Source organism: Saimiri boliviensis, chromosome 14 (assembly GCF_048565385.1).
Source record: "Saimiri boliviensis isolate mSaiBol1 chromosome 14, mSaiBol1.pri, whole genome shotgun sequence".
NCBI classification, from domain to species: domain Eukaryota; kingdom Metazoa; phylum Chordata; class Mammalia; order Primates; family Cebidae; genus Saimiri; species Saimiri boliviensis.
In genome coordinates, this window is record NC_133462.1 from 62,858,983 (window position 1) to 62,876,098 (window position 17,116).

Here is a 17,116-nt window from a genome sequence, read left to right on the forward strand (position 1 = left end):
AGGGGAGACAGTGGGGATGTCTCTGGACAGGCCCCACTCCTGGATGAAGAGCAGCAGCTGCTGGAAGATGATTTACAGAAAAGCTCTTGCTCCACCGCAGCTCCACCTTTCAACCAGTCCAAATCTTCAGTGTGTTGATGAGCAAAATAGACTTCTGCAGACACAGTGGGAGCATCAAGGCAAGAACAAAGCCACCTTTGACAGGCAGGAACATTTCCTTCCCCTTTCAGAGTAGTGGCCGGCATTCCTAGCTCATCATGGTTTCTGAGAGCTCTCGGAAGAGCTGTTATAGCAGTGGCTGCTGCCCCTGGGGACTTGGTTTTATCATTCTGTTCTGTGCTCAGAAATTCAAGTAATTTGGAATCCTTTATTCAACAACTGCTTTAGGAAAAGAACATGTCAGAAGCATCTGCTGGCATCACCTTTGAGATGTTCACCTAGGTTAGGCACCACCCTGTTTCCTTTCCCTTTCAGCTTTTTCTGGCATTTTCATCTGATGGTGGTAGGAGAGGGGGTGTGTGGGGTGCATTCCTGTCCTTCCCTCTGCTGGTGAGTCCAGGTGTTCGGGGCCAGTGTGCACCAGGTGCCTCTTCTCCCAGGCACCTCCATCAACTGACTTTGTATTGCACAGGCTTGGAAAACAAGGGCCAAATGTACATACAGGATGTGGTCTCGATCAAGGGTTTTGCCACAACTGTTATTTTTGATGGCCTGAAGCAGGGATCTGATAGTCTTGCGAATGGGTACTCTGAAGTCAACAATACTGTTTCTTCAGTCTCCTCTTTATTTGTTGACCATTTTACCATGCATGCCCTAGTTCCAGGGAGTTGGGAAGAAAGAAGGCAGGTTTACAGGCCCTCAGACCTGATTCTACCTCCGGTCAAATGAGGAGTCTCCTCCCTCGTGTTCCAGCCCAAACACCGTCCTGCCCCTGCCCGAGGAAGCTCAGTCTCTCGAGCCTGTTTTGATGTCCAAGGGCTGGCTCAAGTGTCCCTTTCCTCCCAGCATGTGCTCTTTCTGCCCAGCCCTGCTCCTGAGGGTTCTCAGACCTCCTGGCATCACTCTTCTGACGCAGACTTTTATACGTTTGCAGCAACCATCTTCTCTTCTGCAGTCTTAGCGTTTCCAGGTAGCTATTACTTCATCCATCAACCACTCCTCCCATACTGTGTTCCCACACCTCGGCCACTCCATATTTGTGTAGTTGGATTAAAAAACAAAACTTGCGAGGTTCAGCTGTTTCTGTTTTGGTCAATTTTAACTTAGTAGTATCAGCTCATCCTCCCAGCCTACCTAGTTTTTGGAAATCCTATCTCTGTCATCTGTGTCATCCCTGAGCCTTCCGTCATCTGCACAATTGGATCCCAGAGCTGTAGCTCTGAAAAGAAGGTGTAGGGGAGGAGTGTGGTGGCCCCAGAGTGTGCCCTCAACATGCTATGCGAAGGTGGCACCTTCGCAAAAGACCTCAAATGAAGATGCAGACTGCCTGTGGCAAGAATCCAGGCTTCCTGTCTGAATGCTAAGCACACAGTAGGTGCTTCATAAATACAGATGTAGGTGAGTGGTTGTCAGGGACGTTGACAAAAAGCCTGATTCATGGCATGCCATCCCTGTTTCAGGAAAGTGGCTTCCATGAGCTCATTTGCTAGGCAGCATCCACTGTGTTTTATAGCGTGGTCATGAATTAATAATGAACAACAGCCCTAATTGGGCTAGAATGAAAACACAGGTTAAAGAAGAGAAACATCTAGGGAAGTGTGTTCTGACTGTTCAGCCTCTCGCCCCAGTGCCCCGATTTAGGGGTGTAGCAACCACTGCAGTGGGTGGTTCTCTGGAAAGTAGGTCCCCCACCCAGTTGCCCCTGGAGAGAGGAAATGTGTGTTTTTTTCAGCACCCCTGCTGCTTGTGCTGTCAGGATAAGGAAAAATGGCTCTGGCTGGTTCTCCCCGCTCCCTACATTTCACGTGGAATGATTTTACTTCATGGAAGTGAGTGCTTTAGTAAGTGCCTGCCTGCAGGGCTTGGATCCGGGAGTCAGGGAAGAATGAAAAATGCAGTAGAAGTTGGCCTCATCAGGATGTGAAATTGACTGTGAACAATGTGATTTATTAAAGACCACTGTTTGTGCGGGTTAAAATGTGCCCGAAGCTCCCAGCAATGGTCTCTTAGTCAGAATGGAGGAAGCTCCTGAGGGTGGTCCCAGCTGCCCCGTCCCCTCTCTCCTTGCCAAATCCCCATGCAGGCTCAGCCCTTAGCAAGGGCCATATAACTGTGGCTATAACAGTTTTAATAAAGGATCATGCAGGCAGTGGGAATATGCTCTTCAATGCTTACAGCCTAAATTAGACACTAACCAAGACAAAGGACGTAAGCATGCTCATCCATGCTTTCTCTGTCTCCTACTACAAAGATGAGAAAGGGCGGCCCCAGGAGATGGGGGGACCAAGTGACTGAGTGATAGCTGAGGCCTGAAAACACCATCTTGAAGCTTCTCCCTCCCTATTACTTTGGGTGCCTGGAGTAGGGGCATGAGTAAGATTTGGAGACCAAGGAATTAAAGGAAAAGAATCCCAGCCAGGAGTGTTCACCATGTGGTCTGAAGTAAGCTGCTGCTTTCTGAGCTTCTGTAGCCAAGTGCACTGCGGAGTCACACAGCCCTGAGTTCTAATGGCCAGTGAGCGCTTAGACCTTGGGAAATGTACTTCGCTGAGCTTTAGTTTCCGTATCTACTAAATGGAGCTGGTGACGCTGGTCTGATAAAGTGGTTGTGAGAATGTGGGATGTACCCAGCCAAGCAACGTGTAATGCTCAGTAAATGTCTCCTCTGCCCCATGCGTGAGTACCCAATTTAGTCGAAAGACCTTCCCTCTGCACATTCCGCTGCAACGGTAGTCTCGGACCAGCAATATCCATATCACCTGGGAACTTGCTAGACATGCAGATTCTCAGGCCTACCCTAGACCCACTGGATCAGAAACTGTGGGGTGGGGCCCTGTAGTCTGCATTTAAGCCTGTCCTCCACGTGGTTCTGATAAAGACTCGCTGTTCTGGGATCTCCTGCTTCAATTTCGAACAGATGACAACCATCTAGCCCTTTCTCATGAGAGGATGTGAAAGTGACAGCTGAGCATTTTTTGAAAAAAAAACAAACTGTGAGGCTTGAACACCTGGGTTGGATCCCAGGTGTGTAAATTGAGGATAAGGAATTATTATTAGAACCTTAAAGTAGCAAAAGCCTGTTCTTCCAAGCTTCTGCCAATTTCCCCCTGTGTTCGGAGTTAGACCCCGTGGCTTATAGGCTCAGAAGGCTGGGGCAGCTTTGCTCTTGTGTCTCTTTTGATAAGGTAACCAGCCCTCTGAAGGGAAAAGGCTCCTTCCCCATAGGCTTATTAAGATTAAACTTCTAAATTTAGCTCTGGAGGAAGGTCTGCAGGCCCAGGGCCATTTGATGAATGACTCCATGATATCTGCAGGCTGCAACTACTGGCGTAAATAAGATTTAAACACAGCTGCAAAGGCACCTTCCCATTTCCTCCTATCAGATCTGAACATGGTTAAACATAAGTGCTGTCAGAGCCAGCTCGTCGAATGAAGGCAGCAGGGCGTAAAGTCATTCTGAATAATTAATGAAATGATGGTTATGAAGCTGGTGGGATGGTGCAGAGAGTGGCAGGGCAGGGCCAGTGTGTTTCCAGATCCAGAGTCAGCACCCCATGACTGGTGTCTGGTGCGTGTGCCAGTTCTCTAAGGAAAGAAGCACTCATCCTCCAGTGGCCTCAAAATAGAAAATACCACCAAAGCAGAGCAATGCGTACATCAGGTTGGGGGCTGATATTCAGAATATCTAACAAGTGGTGAGGCACAGGCATGGATCAGTGGATGCAAAGGGATGGTGGTCAAGTGCAGGAGCAGACCCTTGAGGCCCCTGCAGAACCACATGTGATCTCTCTTTTTGTAGCAGAGGACAAGTCATGAGGGAGAGTCCAGGACCATGGCTTTTACTCACTCTGGGATAGCAAATTTTTTTTTTTTTTTTTTTTTTTTTGAGACAGAGTTTTGCTCTGTTGCCCAGGCTGGAGTGCAGTGGCTCAATCTTGGCTCACTGCAGCCTCTGCTTCCTGGGTTCAAGTGATTCTCCTGCTTCAGCCTCCCGAGTAGCTGGAACTACAGGCTTGTGCCAACATGCCCAGCTAATTTCTTGTATTTGAGTAAAGACAGTGTTTGACTGTGTTGGCCAGGATGGTCTCGCTCTCCTGACCTCATGATCCACCCGCCTCAGCCTCCCAAAGTGCTGGGATTACAGGCATAAACCACTGCACCCAGCCTGTTCTTTTAATGTTAGGTATAGTCTTTCTGATGCGTACCAGCTGAATGTCAGCCTTGAGGGCACACACTGAGGCTATGGTCAGGGTCAGTGAGAGAGGCCCCCAAATTCATCAGTCACCGAGTCTTATAAATCCCTCTTTGGCAGCATCTCCTGGAGTCATTTCTTTCTCTTCATTCTGCTTCTCCGTTGGATAGATCCTTCTCTGAGCTAAGTCCATTAGCAAACGCTCTGGAGGTTGAAATTTATCAGCCTCATGTTGGTCTTAACCAGGATGGCTATGTGGGCTGTTACATGTGCACACTGCACCCCAGGGACACGGATGGATATGTTGGTGACATTTAATATCATATTAGGTTGGTGCAAAAGTAATTACGGTTTTGCCATTGAAAGAAGTGGCAAAAGCCGCAATTACTTTTGCCCCAACCTAATATATCTTGCCCGTTTGCAGACTTAGGCTTTGACCAAGAAGAGTTTGTCTTGGGAGGTGAACCTTGTTTTCTTTACAACCTGGTAGTTCTTAAGAGTATTGGGAATCTCTTCTCTTTCCTTTCTTAGAATGGCTTTGTGTCACTAGGAGACATTGCTCCATGGGACCAGAAAGTAAGAATCTATCATTTCGGCTGTAAGGACCTAAGAGCCCAGCTGGGAAAGTCACATTGCTCTTCAGCCCTCAGAACTGGGAACCAGCAAGGTGATGACTGAGCCGTGGATGAGCCAGAGGGACAGCAGGCAGTGGGGTACTGGAGCCTCTGGCTTGCCTTGGTGGAAAGAAGGAGGAAGTTAAGGCACCATTAATGCTAGATAAACAGTGGATAATGGGAGATTTAAAAAACCAAGGGACAGACATTATTCAGACTGTTTTCCACATAGGACTCAACCTGATACCCTGGGCTTGGGATGTGAACTCTGGGCCTCTGTGAGACAATGTGGCTTCAAGCACGAATGTCACTATCGGATTGACACCAAAACCAAAGTTTGAGAATCTGCTTGCTGTGTGTTCTATGAAAAGTTATTGACCTTTCTGAGCCACAGTTTCTCCCTCTTAAAATGGGAATACTAATTTCTACCTCAGAGTGTAGTAAGAGTTAACTAAGATTGTGTATTCTTTGTAAACGGTGTAATAGATTGCATGTTCTTTGTAGACTGTTTGCATGTTCCAGGGACTGTAGTGCTGGGTGGCTAGGAAGAAGGCTTCCCTGAGGTGTGTTCATGTGCTAGCCATGAGCCATTTTCTTCTAAAAATGGGTACCAGTAGGATGTGGTCTTTGAAAAAGCCCTGGTAGAGACAAGATGGTGGTCACAGGCTCAGGAGTGCTGCCCAGCCCAGCCTGACAGCCAAGTGAGCCTCTGATTGGGTAATTGATAGCTCAGACACAACTCAGCAACTCAATTAACTCATCTCCCATTAGGACAGATTGATTTCTTCCTCGGGATAGGGATTTGTGCTGATTCAGCAGCAGCAGCAGCCTGCCATTCCACTGCTGAATGCATCTGCATTGTTCAGAAAGCTCTTCTAGTCCTCCTGCTCCTCAGAGGCCCCAGGGGAAGAAGGAATGATTAGGGGAGCCCAATGTTTTGTCCTATACACTTCAAGTCCCCTTCCCCCTAGGAAGATGAAGGACGGAAGGTCCATCATCAGTTTTGTTTTGTTTTGTTTTGAGACAGAGGCTTACTCTGTTGCCCAGGCTAGAGGTGCAGTGGTGCAATCCTGGCTCACTGCAACCTTCGCCTCCTGGGTTAAAGTGATTGTCGTGCCTCAGCCTCCTGAGTAGCTGTGATCACAGGTGCACACCACCATACCCTGCTAATTTTTGTATTTTTAGTAGAGATGGGGTTTTGCCATGTTCACCAAGCTGGTCTTGAACTCCTGGCCTCAAGTGATCTGACCACCTCACTTTCCCAAAGTGTTGGAACTACAGACCTGAGCCACTGCACCTGGGCTACCATCATCATTTTAAAAACAAATTCTGTTTTCCTGCACCTTTTGTCTGAACACCCTGGGGCATAAAAAGCCTTTGTGAGGTGATGTGGACATTGCAATGCTTAGCCTATGGTTAATGCTGCAAGTCGATGGCTTGCTAACATCCCAGTGTTGCCTTTAAAATTTTCAAATGCCAACTTCATTGAGAAATGGTAAATGCTCTCATTCAAAGTATACAATTGGCTGAATTTTGCCAGTTTTATATACCCTTGAAATCATTCTCACAATCAAGATACGAAACATCATCATCATCCCAAAAGATCCCCAGGACCTCTGTGCAATCCGTCCCTGCCCAGCCTCAGGCAACCCCCAGTATGCTTTTTGTAACTATAAATAAGTGTTCATTCTATAGAAATAATACATACTGAATTATTTTGCCAAGGGCTTCTTCACACAGCATAGTTTTATTGTGGTGTTGATAAATTACACGTAACATAAAATTTACCATTTTAGCCATTTTTAGGTGTCATTAAGTACCATGCTGTTATAAAGTCATCACCACCATCCATCTCTGGAATCTTTTTAATCTTCCAAAACTGAAACTTTATACCCATTAAACACTACCTTCTCATTTCCTCTCTCCTTTGAGCCCCTGGCAGCCAGCATTCTACTTTGTGTCTCTGAATTTGGCTATTCTACATATTTAATAGAAACTGACCCATATAGTATTCTTTTGTGTCCAGCCTATTTTACTTAATTTGACAGTAGCACGTGTCAGAATTCCTTCCTTTTAAAGACTAATCTCTTGTATTTTTACACCACGCTCTGCTTATCTATTCAGTTGTTGATGGATACTTGGGTTGCTTCCACCTTTTGGCCATTGTGAATAGTTTTACTATGAACGTGGTATACAAATACCTCTTCTAGTTTCTGCATCATTTCCTTTGGATATTGATATGATTTGGCTGTGTCCCACCCAAATCTCATTTTGAATTATAGCTCCCATAATCCTTATGGTCATGGGAGGGACCTGGTGGGAGGTAATTGAATCATGGGGGTGGGCTTCCTTGTGTCGTTCTCTTTATAGTGAGTAAATTTCATGAGATCTGATGGTTGTATAAAGGGTAGTTCTCCTGCACACGCTTTCTTGCTTGCCACCATGTAAGACATGCCCTGGCTCCTCTTTCACCTTCCACCATGATTGTGAGGCCTCCCCAGCCATTTGGAGCTGTGAGTCCATTAAACCTCTCTTTCTTTATGATTACCCAGTCTCGGGTATGTCTTTATTAGCAGCATGAGAATGGACTAATACAGATATGTAGGTGGTAATTCCAGGTGTAATTTTTGGAGGTGCCTCCATACTGTTTTCCACAGTGGCTGCACAATTTCACGTAACCTTTTTTTTCCATTTTTTAAGTATGTATGTATGCATGTATTTATTTTTGAGACAGAATCTCGCACTGTTGCCTGGGCTGGAGTGTAGTGGCATGATCTCGGCTCACTGCAACCTCCGCCTCCTGGGTTCAAAACATTCTCCTGCCTCAGTCACCTGAGTAGCTAAGCTTTGTCACTGGACCTGCTTTTTGTTCTGATTATCCCTTCCCTTTCCAGAAAACATGCCCTTTGACTTCGCATGGCCCTGTGTGATGATGTTCTTTTCCAGCAGTATCAAGCCTCAGGCCTTCCATTCCCTTCAGACTGATGTAATTGCTCAGAGAGTTGCTCAGCCATAGTAAGTCCAAGTAAAGTTACACTGCTGGCCTTTTCTTTGCTTCAGCCATTTTCCTCTGTGTCCTACCTGTTTCTCATTAGCTGTAGTTATTATCCAGCTCACTGATATCCTATTAACAATGTCATATACAACCACCCACATCCTATTAACTCCACCTATTATGCCACCTACATTGGTCCTCTTAATTGAATCTATTGTGCTATACATCCTACTTATCTGCATTTAGCTGTATCTGTCAAATAATCAACCTTATTAACAGTATCATCCAATCTCTTGCAACTGTTGTCTGACTTTCTAGAAACCTGTTCGTAATATCTTTGATGCTGCCTAGCTGTTATCTGTTAAAACTGATTACCTGTTTAGATCTTGTTAGATCCAGATATCAAAAGCCCAGCAGGAAATTACATGTATCGTTGATTCTGGGGACCAGCCCTGAGTGTTCAGAGTATGTAGGGGGAATCAGCCCTAAAGGACACTCTTAAGAAGTATCTTCTCCTTTGACAAATAGCATACTGCCCACCAGGCAGTATGAGCCACGTTAATGGGGGGAGGGAAGGAGGGGAAGGAGAGAGAGAGACAGAGAAAGAGAGAGAGAGAGAGAGAAAGAAAGAGTGTGTGTATGTGTGTGTGTGTGTGTGTGTGTGTGTGTGTGTGTGTGTGTGTGTTGGGGGGATGTGGCATGAAAGAAATGGGGGTTGGGAATCTCACTCCTGGTGGAGAAGAGAGAGCCCAGAAGGAGAATACCCAGTGGGGAGTGGTGCTTGAGGGTGAGGAAGTCAGAGTTTGTCAGGCAGAACCCTTTTGACACCATCTTTTTTGTTAATGACTAAGCCTGCATGACTGACTGTGCACCGTAGCAGCCCTTGGAATGTTGCCAGAATGACAGCCTCTTCCCTTTGCTTTCCAGTCTTACATTGTTATTTGAGCCGCTGATAAAGGTGAGGCGCTGCCCCAAGCGCGACCCCACCGCGCCTGCCCCCTTGGGCCACATCAGTGCTTGCTTAGCAGTGCACTTAGCAGGGCACATCAGTGCTTCCTTGCAGGCCTGTGTGTTGTGCCTACAGACCACCAACAAGAGAGAGATATCAATACCTAGGACAGGGCCAGGCACATTGCAAGTGCTGGTGAAGTATTGTCTGAGTAGTGCTGCAGGGCGACATGGAGAATCTGTCTCTCCCTGAGGACATGTTGACCAGTCCCCTGGCCTGTGTGTCTGAGCCACAGTGATGAGAGCTCTAAAGGCCTCCAGGCAGGATGAGTCCGTCTGGAAGCTCAGAGAAAGTACCTGCCTGGACTGGGATAAATAGTGTTCCTCCCGGAATTCATGTGTACCTGGTACCTCAGCGTGTCACTTCATTTTGAACTGCCATTCTTGATGATTCTGTCGTCACAGATCTTAATTCTGAGGTCAGGAAGGATAAGGAGCCCTTGACACACCAGGTCTACTGTCTGTAGGAACATGTGTGCGTTAAAAAGTCCAGTAAGCTGTGTGTATGTAACAAAAATATCAGTTGGCCCTATATTAATCTTTTATATTTCTAAAACACTTTTTAAAAGCACTACTATATCTGTAATCTTATTTTATTTGCATGCTTTTAAAAAATTATCCTGACTGCTCATTGTGTAGATGGGAACACTGAGGCTCTACTCCAGTCTCATAGTTTGGTCAGGATTATAAGTCTCCTAAGTGCTATCTAGCCGCCTCTCTGGATGGGGTATATAGTAAGAATGGGGAGAATTTTCAGAACCTAGCCATGGCCCATGCTGAACATGTCTGTGCTTCACCTCTGGGCAGCCTTAGGGACAGTCTGCCTTACAGGCCTATGTGTTAGGGGGAAGCTTTCACAGGCGTCACTTAATAGCTGTGGGTGCCAAGCAGAGCTGTGCAATGCCCCAGGCCTAGCATTGTGTATGTGAAACGTCCCCACTGGCCCATCTTTGTAGCTGGCCTCTGAGTTCCATGCTTACCAAACACTGCTGATGCCTCACCCCAAACACAGCTGAAGTCCAGGAGTTGCTTCCTGGGTCCAAAGCCCTCTCCCCTCATCCTGCTCTCTGAACTCACCAAGGAGCAGGCGTAGACCAGTCCCCTGGCATCTGTGCCTGAGCCACAGTGATGAGAGCTCTGAAGGCCTCCAGCAGGATGCGTCTGTCGGAAGCTCTGGGAAAGTACCTGACTGTACTGACTAAATAGTGTTTCTCCACAAATTCATGTATACCTGGCACCTCAGAATGTGACTTCATTTGGGAATAGGTTCTTTACGAATATAACTTGTCAAGCATCTTGAGAGAAAATCCTCCTGGATTTGGGGTAGCCTTTAAATCCAATGATTGATGCCCGTACAAGGAGAGTAGAGGACAGGGAAGAAGGCATTGTGAAAATGGAGGCAGTGATGCCGCCATCAGCCAAGGGATCCTAGGAGCCACCAGAAGCTGGAAGAGGTAAGGAAGGGTTCCTGCCAACACCTTGATTTCAGACTTCTGGCCTCCAGAACCCAGAGAGAATGCACGTCTGTTGTTTGAATCCACTAAGTTTGATAAGTTGTTATGGCAGCCACAGGACACATACTGGCAGTCTAGCAGGAGGTGGAGCTATGGGGCTGGTTCTGGAGCCAGGCTGCTGGAGGCCTCTGCTGCCCTCACCTCCCTTTCCTGCCGCGCCTGGGAGAACACTGTGGAAAGCCAGGCTAAGGCGCAAGGAGGACCATGGCTTGACTTCCCTGTTGTCACTGTAATCTTGGTGGAGACTTCTGTGCCCTCTCACCATTATTACAACTACCTTTTTTTTAGTTCCCATGGTATGCCAGGCACCGTGCAAGTCTTTACATCATTTCATTCAATCCTTGTAAGGACACTCAGTTAAGTTGCTTTATGCCTCGTTTTTCATTTGAGATTCATTAACTTGCTCAAGGTTCCACAGCTGGCAAGTGGCAGAGCCAGAATTTGAACTTGTCCCAGTTGAGAGCCTGCACACGTCCCACTATGCCTTCGTGACTTCCCATGATGTATTAATAATCATGGCAGCTAATGGTTGATCTAGCAAGAAGAGAGCCTGTAATCATCCCCAGGGGCTTCCTGCAGCCTCCTTCCTATTCCTACCACCGTTTGCCTGCCTCCTCCCTGTGAACCAGCCATATCACATGATCCCTATTCCTTGGATGGCCTGTCAGGTTACACATCAGGTGGTCTTTTTCTGGTAGCTGGTCTTTGTCCCTTTCCACTGGACAAACTTCTTGCTCGGCCCACGTGGCCCAGTTTAAATGTGCTCTGTACATTCTATCATTCAGAACTTACCATTTGGATTGTAAATCCCACTGCTGTGTGTGTGTGTGTGTGTGTGTGTGTGTGTATGTGTGTGTGTGTGTGTGTGTGTCTTTCCCCGGTTGGAGTGGGAGTGCCTTTGATACGAGGCTGGTCTTTCCATTTTCGCATCTTGTATCTACCCCAGCATCTCTGGCTCTCCAAAACACCCAATAAATGTTTGAATAAGTGAAACATGCAGAAGACATGAAGATCATTAAGTAACAAATACTCAGCAGAAAGGGCTGTTCATTTTAAAAGAAGAAGAAAAAAGAACATCAGATATTCTAAGACAAGTATTTGTAGAGGGAATCACTAAAAGCTTTGAGTTTTGAAAGCAAATATTTAATTTAGGCTCCCCCTTCTGTATGCTTACAAATGGCACTAAATTCAGTACAATGCTCAATCTACTTTTTGAGATTTACTATGGGACTCATGGACTTTAAGGAAAAAAATGTAGTTCATTTTAAATGCCTACATTTCACATAGTTATTCTTTTAACACACACAATTGCAGTGACAAAGGTAATGACTTCCTAGCTAGCCATATTCAAAAGAAATGTCAAACATTTAAATTTATAAAGCTGTCTGTGAAATGTGAAATGTGATGCCTCCATTCAAATGGCCCTCCTGATCTTGCCTGGCACCCTTTCCCTTTTGGCTGCTGGTACCTTCCTCTCATTGCCAAGGACAAGCCACATCTGAGCATCCGTATCCCACTCCCCACCATTTAGAACTCTTGAAACCTGCAGGAAGGCTGACCGGGAAGGACAGAGGACCCTATATTTGGGCTTTGGGATCCTAGATGCACAGGGCTCAGAGCTCCTATTAGTGCTATTTCACAGTTACTACAGGTTTTTGTTTTTGTTTTTGTTTTTTTAACAGTGATGATGATGGTGGTGATTTTTGTGTCTTGTCCATGAATCACGCAATGTTACTCTAGGGGGATACATACCCTGATTTCAAAAAACTCATCTAAAAGTACAGATTTTGGAACATGACCTACGTGTTTACAGTGCCATGTGAGACTATACTTTTTCTTAATCAGAATCATGGACTTTTTTTCCTTTTTCACTTATTTACTGCTTTAGTCCTATAAACATGGATTCTTCTTTTTGTTCTTTTTCTTTTAGCCAATACAGGGTCTAACTCTGTGACCCAAGCTGGAGTGCAGTGGCACATTCATAGTTCACTATAACCTCTAACTCCTGGTCTCAAGTGATCCTTCCTCCTTGGCCTCTCAAGTAGCTAGGATTACAGAAACATGCCACCATCCCTGATGAATTTTGTTGTTGTTGTTTTGTAGAGATGAGGTCCCACTATGTCTCTCAGGCTGGTCTCCAACTCGTGGACTCAATTGATTCTCCTACCTCAGTCTCTCTCAGTCCTGGGATTACAGGTGCCTGGCCATAAACATGTATTCTTTAAAAGCTTGCCGTGTTTCTAAACATGGTTTGTATTTGCAGTAGTGCACTCCTCATTTTATGCTGACTCTGATGGGAATGTAGGGCTCAACTGCTGGAATTCTAGTTACAGAAGACTTCCCAGGAAGCCTGTGTCTTACGTGTCAACCGAGACGTGTGTTGTTTCTCAGGTTGCCTACTCCAAAAGGAGGCAGTTTGCCCATGTGGGAGGTCCTGCCCCAAGCATTTCTAACTGCTCTTCCATCTCTGTTCTCCCTCTGCAGGCTGGCCGTGGGTGACCCTTTCTGTCCTGGGATTCCTGTACTGCTACTCCCATGTGGGCATGGTCTGGGCCCAGACCTATGCCATGGACTAATGCTATTGGGCTCAGGCCAGTCTTTGCTGCTGGCCTCCAAGGCAGATGTTGCTTCACCCTGACCTCTCACTCCAGGACAGTCTCTAAGGGATTTGATCTTTTCATCTTCTGTTGAATATCTTCACTCCAAGACTGGAAGCTGGATCTCTCATAGAAAATTCACGGCCAGACAGTCTACTAATTTAGAGTCTCTGAGATCTACTCCAACCCATCATTTTCCTATTGAGTAAGCTGGGGTCCAGGGCAGTAGTGTGTCTTGTCCTATACATGGTGACATTTTGGTCTAGAACCTAGTCTTATGAGCCGTTTGGATTCTTTCTCCTTAACAAAGAATAGAATATAGTGGATGTTTCTTGACTAAGACACACACATCCTGATTAGCGATAGCCTGTCTTCTGATCAATATTTATAAAATATTTGAGTGACATTGATGTTTGAGTGACCTCCTTCATCACATCCTTCAGGGTCTCTGGAAGCAGCACTAGGGTTTGAGCTTCATGCTTCAGCCCCTTTGTAGGAAGGAGACCAAGCCCCAGCTGTCTTTTGAATTACCTAGTCCAGGAAGATGATAGCAGCCCTGTAGAATTCTAAGGTATCCATACCCAAGGAGTCCTGTGATTTGAGCTTCAGCAGGATGATCTACATTTGGGTGCTTGTTTCTGAGAGTCTCAGAGAAGTATAATACGGTAATTCCTCTACGTGACAGCAAATAGTTTCTTAATAAAGAAGCAGAATTTAGAAACCACGGGATAGTATGTCCACAGATGGGTGCTATCAGGCTAGTTACTAGGATGGCATCCTGGGGTCTTATCCACTCTCTCCACACAAGTCCCAAAAGTCATCCTCCTACTTGGTGATTCAGGTTTAGTGGTTTATATTGTTTGGGTTTGATTCAAACGAAGCCTTTTCTGTCATGTAGATAATCTATATGTTTATAGAATTATTTTGAATATGTTTGAAGAAAATGTTTAAAATCTAAATAAACTCACATAGCTTGACTATTCACTCCTCTAAAAAGATGCTGGATAGGCCACCAAAGGTCCCAGGTGGTAGATAATTCAGAATACTTCTGTTTGAACTTGGATTTTATTTTTGGAGTGGGGAGGGGTAAAGGAAACTTAAAATTTGAATCCATAATAGATCTAATCACAGGAGAACTTACAACATCTCAAGTACGTGAATGAAGCTGTCATTTAGTGAAAGGTTCACTCAGACCTAGTGCTGCCTCCTGTTTGTTACATGACATGGCTCTTGTGTCTTGGCTGTGGTTATCAGCTCACTGAGGCTTAAACTCCTGGAGTACAGGACCATTTTGCTGAATGTCTTTCTTCATTGCTTCTCTGCTTTGCAAAGAGATGAGAGGGGACCAGATACTGACTACCTGGGGTGGTCACATTAGGTGTTAACTAAAGCAAAAGACAGAGGCGAGGGCTGCTGCACAGTAGCAGCCTCAGCAGCTGGTTTGGTAAATGAGACAGAGACAGACAGACAGAGGGATAGACAGACAGACATGGGGCCAGTGATTGCAGGGTGCTCAGTTTTAAGGAGGGAATGGGGGAGGAGCGAGCACCTAAATGAATGCAGCAAACCTTCATGGATTAACACTGATTCACGATTTGTGGCCAGCCAGAAGAAGTTTGGCTGTAGTTTACTTGGAAAGAAAGGGCTTGCTAAGAAAAAAAGGAGTATAAAAATGATGATAAGGAAGTATCTAATGTATGTGTACATAGAAATGATACAAAAGTTTTGAGATCTTCCAGATATACCATTTATATACAAACAAACAGGCTTATAAATTCATTAAACTATTTTGGAAGAGTCGGTGGATATATTTGAAAGTAGTAATCCAGAATTTCTTTTAAACTATTACATGATTCATAATGGTTCTCAGGAATTAATAAATGATTACTGTGTTTAGCTCTGTATTTCAGGCTGATTAATTAATATGTGGATTATACAGGACCATTGTTGTGCTCAACCTCTTCCTACTCCCCAGCTATAATATGAAAATGATAATGCTTCTCTCCTCACGCATATTAACTAAAACCTTGTAGTTGCTCTGAATGAAAGACCTTGTGGTTCCTGGGCACACAGAAGAGTTCAGCCAAGGACACTGGACATGTCATCAGCCCTGGGCAACTTCAGGCACAGTGTTGGGAGGTTCCAAGGTCAGTTCCAGCCCCAGGATCCTGTGGGCAAGCCCGAGAGCTCCAAGCCCAATCACCAAGACGCTACCCAAGGAGGGAAGCAAGTTACCAGAAGGACATCCAAACCTCAGTCATGCTAATTCTTGGGACCACACAGGAAGACAGAAAGGTATTATTTTTTTCAGATTAATTTGTTAGAGATGTCAGCAGAAAACATATTGTCCTATTAAAGACAACAGGCCTCAAGAAAAAATAAATCAGTAATAATCTATATATTGGGAGAATAGCAATTTAGGGGGGGGGGTGGCTTCCCCTTACAGAAATTGAGACTGCTCACTTGCTTAATTAAAATAGCATTATCATTGACTAAACATAGTAAATTAACCATAATATAATGAGTTTGGTTTTTAGCAGCTGTATCAGAATATATCCATACAAAAGGGTTCAGTGTGGACAACATGAGAAGCCAAATTATTGTGATACTCTTGACCTTCTCGGTACATTTTGAGAAAGCCTCTCTGAGGCCTTTCTCAGGGAAACTGTTTTACTGTTTTATTTTAAAACAAACAAACAAAAACACTTCTTTTTAAAATCATTGTACTCCATTTGGTACCCGAAACAAAACATTCATTACGTAGCTCTATATTACTGGTCCTTTCGACTAATTACAAAAATCATATTCACAGAGATGTTTTGCAACATTGAGGAGATCTAGATAGAATGCTTTAGGCCGGGTGTGGTGGCTCACACTTGTAATCCCAGCATTTTGGGAGGCTGAGGCAGGTAGATCACTTGAGCTCAGGAGTTTGAGACCAGCCTAGGCAACAGAGTAAGACACTGTCTCTCAAAAAAAAAAAAAAAAAAGAAAAAGAAAAAAAGATAGCTTTAACATTTTATTAGTGATGCTTTTGAAACAAACATCAATAACTTGGAATTTTAAACAATATTACCCTTAAATTATTTTTATAATGCTTTTCTGTAGTGTGATTAAATCATGGGTAAGGAAACATTAAAAATACTGTACACATACTGTGATCCTGTAAGATCAAGCAGAGGCTTGTAGGTCAGATTCTTCATCCCCTGATTAAGTTACACTGTCTATAATAAGAGAAGCACCATTTTTGAAATGTAGCCCACTGGATGGTAAATAAGAACTCGGGTTGGCAGTACTGTGGAGCCTTGCCATGAGCAGGAAGCAATACCTATGAAAATAATGGCAAAACTGAAACCATGCTGGTGTACGGGACTATTTTGATGAGGGGCAAACTACCTTAATATATTTTATACAAATGTCAATCTAAATTGTTCCGAATTAAAAAGTAAACTTCCGGGCTGGGCGTGGTGGCTCAAGCCTGTAATCCCAGCACTTTGGGAGGCCGAGACAGGTGGATCACGAGGTCAAGAGATCAAGAACATCCTGGTCAACATGGTGAAACCCCATCTCTACTAAAAATACGAAAAATTAGCTGGGCATGGTGGCGTGTGCCTGTAATCCCAGCTACTCAAGAGGTTGAGGCAGGAGAATTGCCTGAACCCAGGAGGCAGAGGTTGTGGTGAGCTGAGATGGTGCCATTGTACTACAGCCTGGGTAACAAGAGCAAAACTCCGTCTCAAAAAAAAAAAAGTATACTTCCAAGTGGGAGGTCAGCTTCGGGTATCTCAGATCAACGTGTCATAGTTTTTCGTGATACCAGGCACTGAAGTCTGTATCTGCCCTTTACAGCAGATGCACCCGCATTTTAAGATCATAGAGCCGCATCCCTTCATGTGCGTTCTCTCACTGTTGGGTACTCTGATACATACTCTCGGTGAATCTGGGACTTGAGTTCTCAAAAAACTATGAGTGCTGTCCAAATAAGAGCTTCCCAAACAAACTCCTGAATAGAAAATACCATCCTTGTTCTGGCCTCT

The 17,116-nt window shown here is 44.9% G+C and overlaps 1 protein-coding gene across 13 annotated transcripts in view; it reads left to right on the forward strand.

Annotated features, from left to right (window-relative positions):
* HHAT (hedgehog acyltransferase) overlaps positions 1-17,116 on the forward strand; it is a 351,381-nt gene extending 334,265 nt beyond the window's left edge. For 8 of the 13 annotated variants that reach the window (XM_074385137.1, XM_074385134.1, XM_074385139.1 and 5 more), the window contains 2 exons: positions 7,860-7,980; positions 12,967-13,051. In XM_074385137.1, the coding sequence (XP_074241238.1) occupies positions 7,860-7,980; position 12,967 (122 nt within the window). In that variant the 3' untranslated portion in view covers positions 12,968-13,051. Of the gene's footprint in view, positions 1-7,859; positions 7,981-12,966; positions 13,486-15,112 lie in introns of those variants that run through there. The other 5 variants (XM_074385142.1, XM_039463443.2, XM_039463444.2 and 2 more) reach the window with 2 other exon arrangements.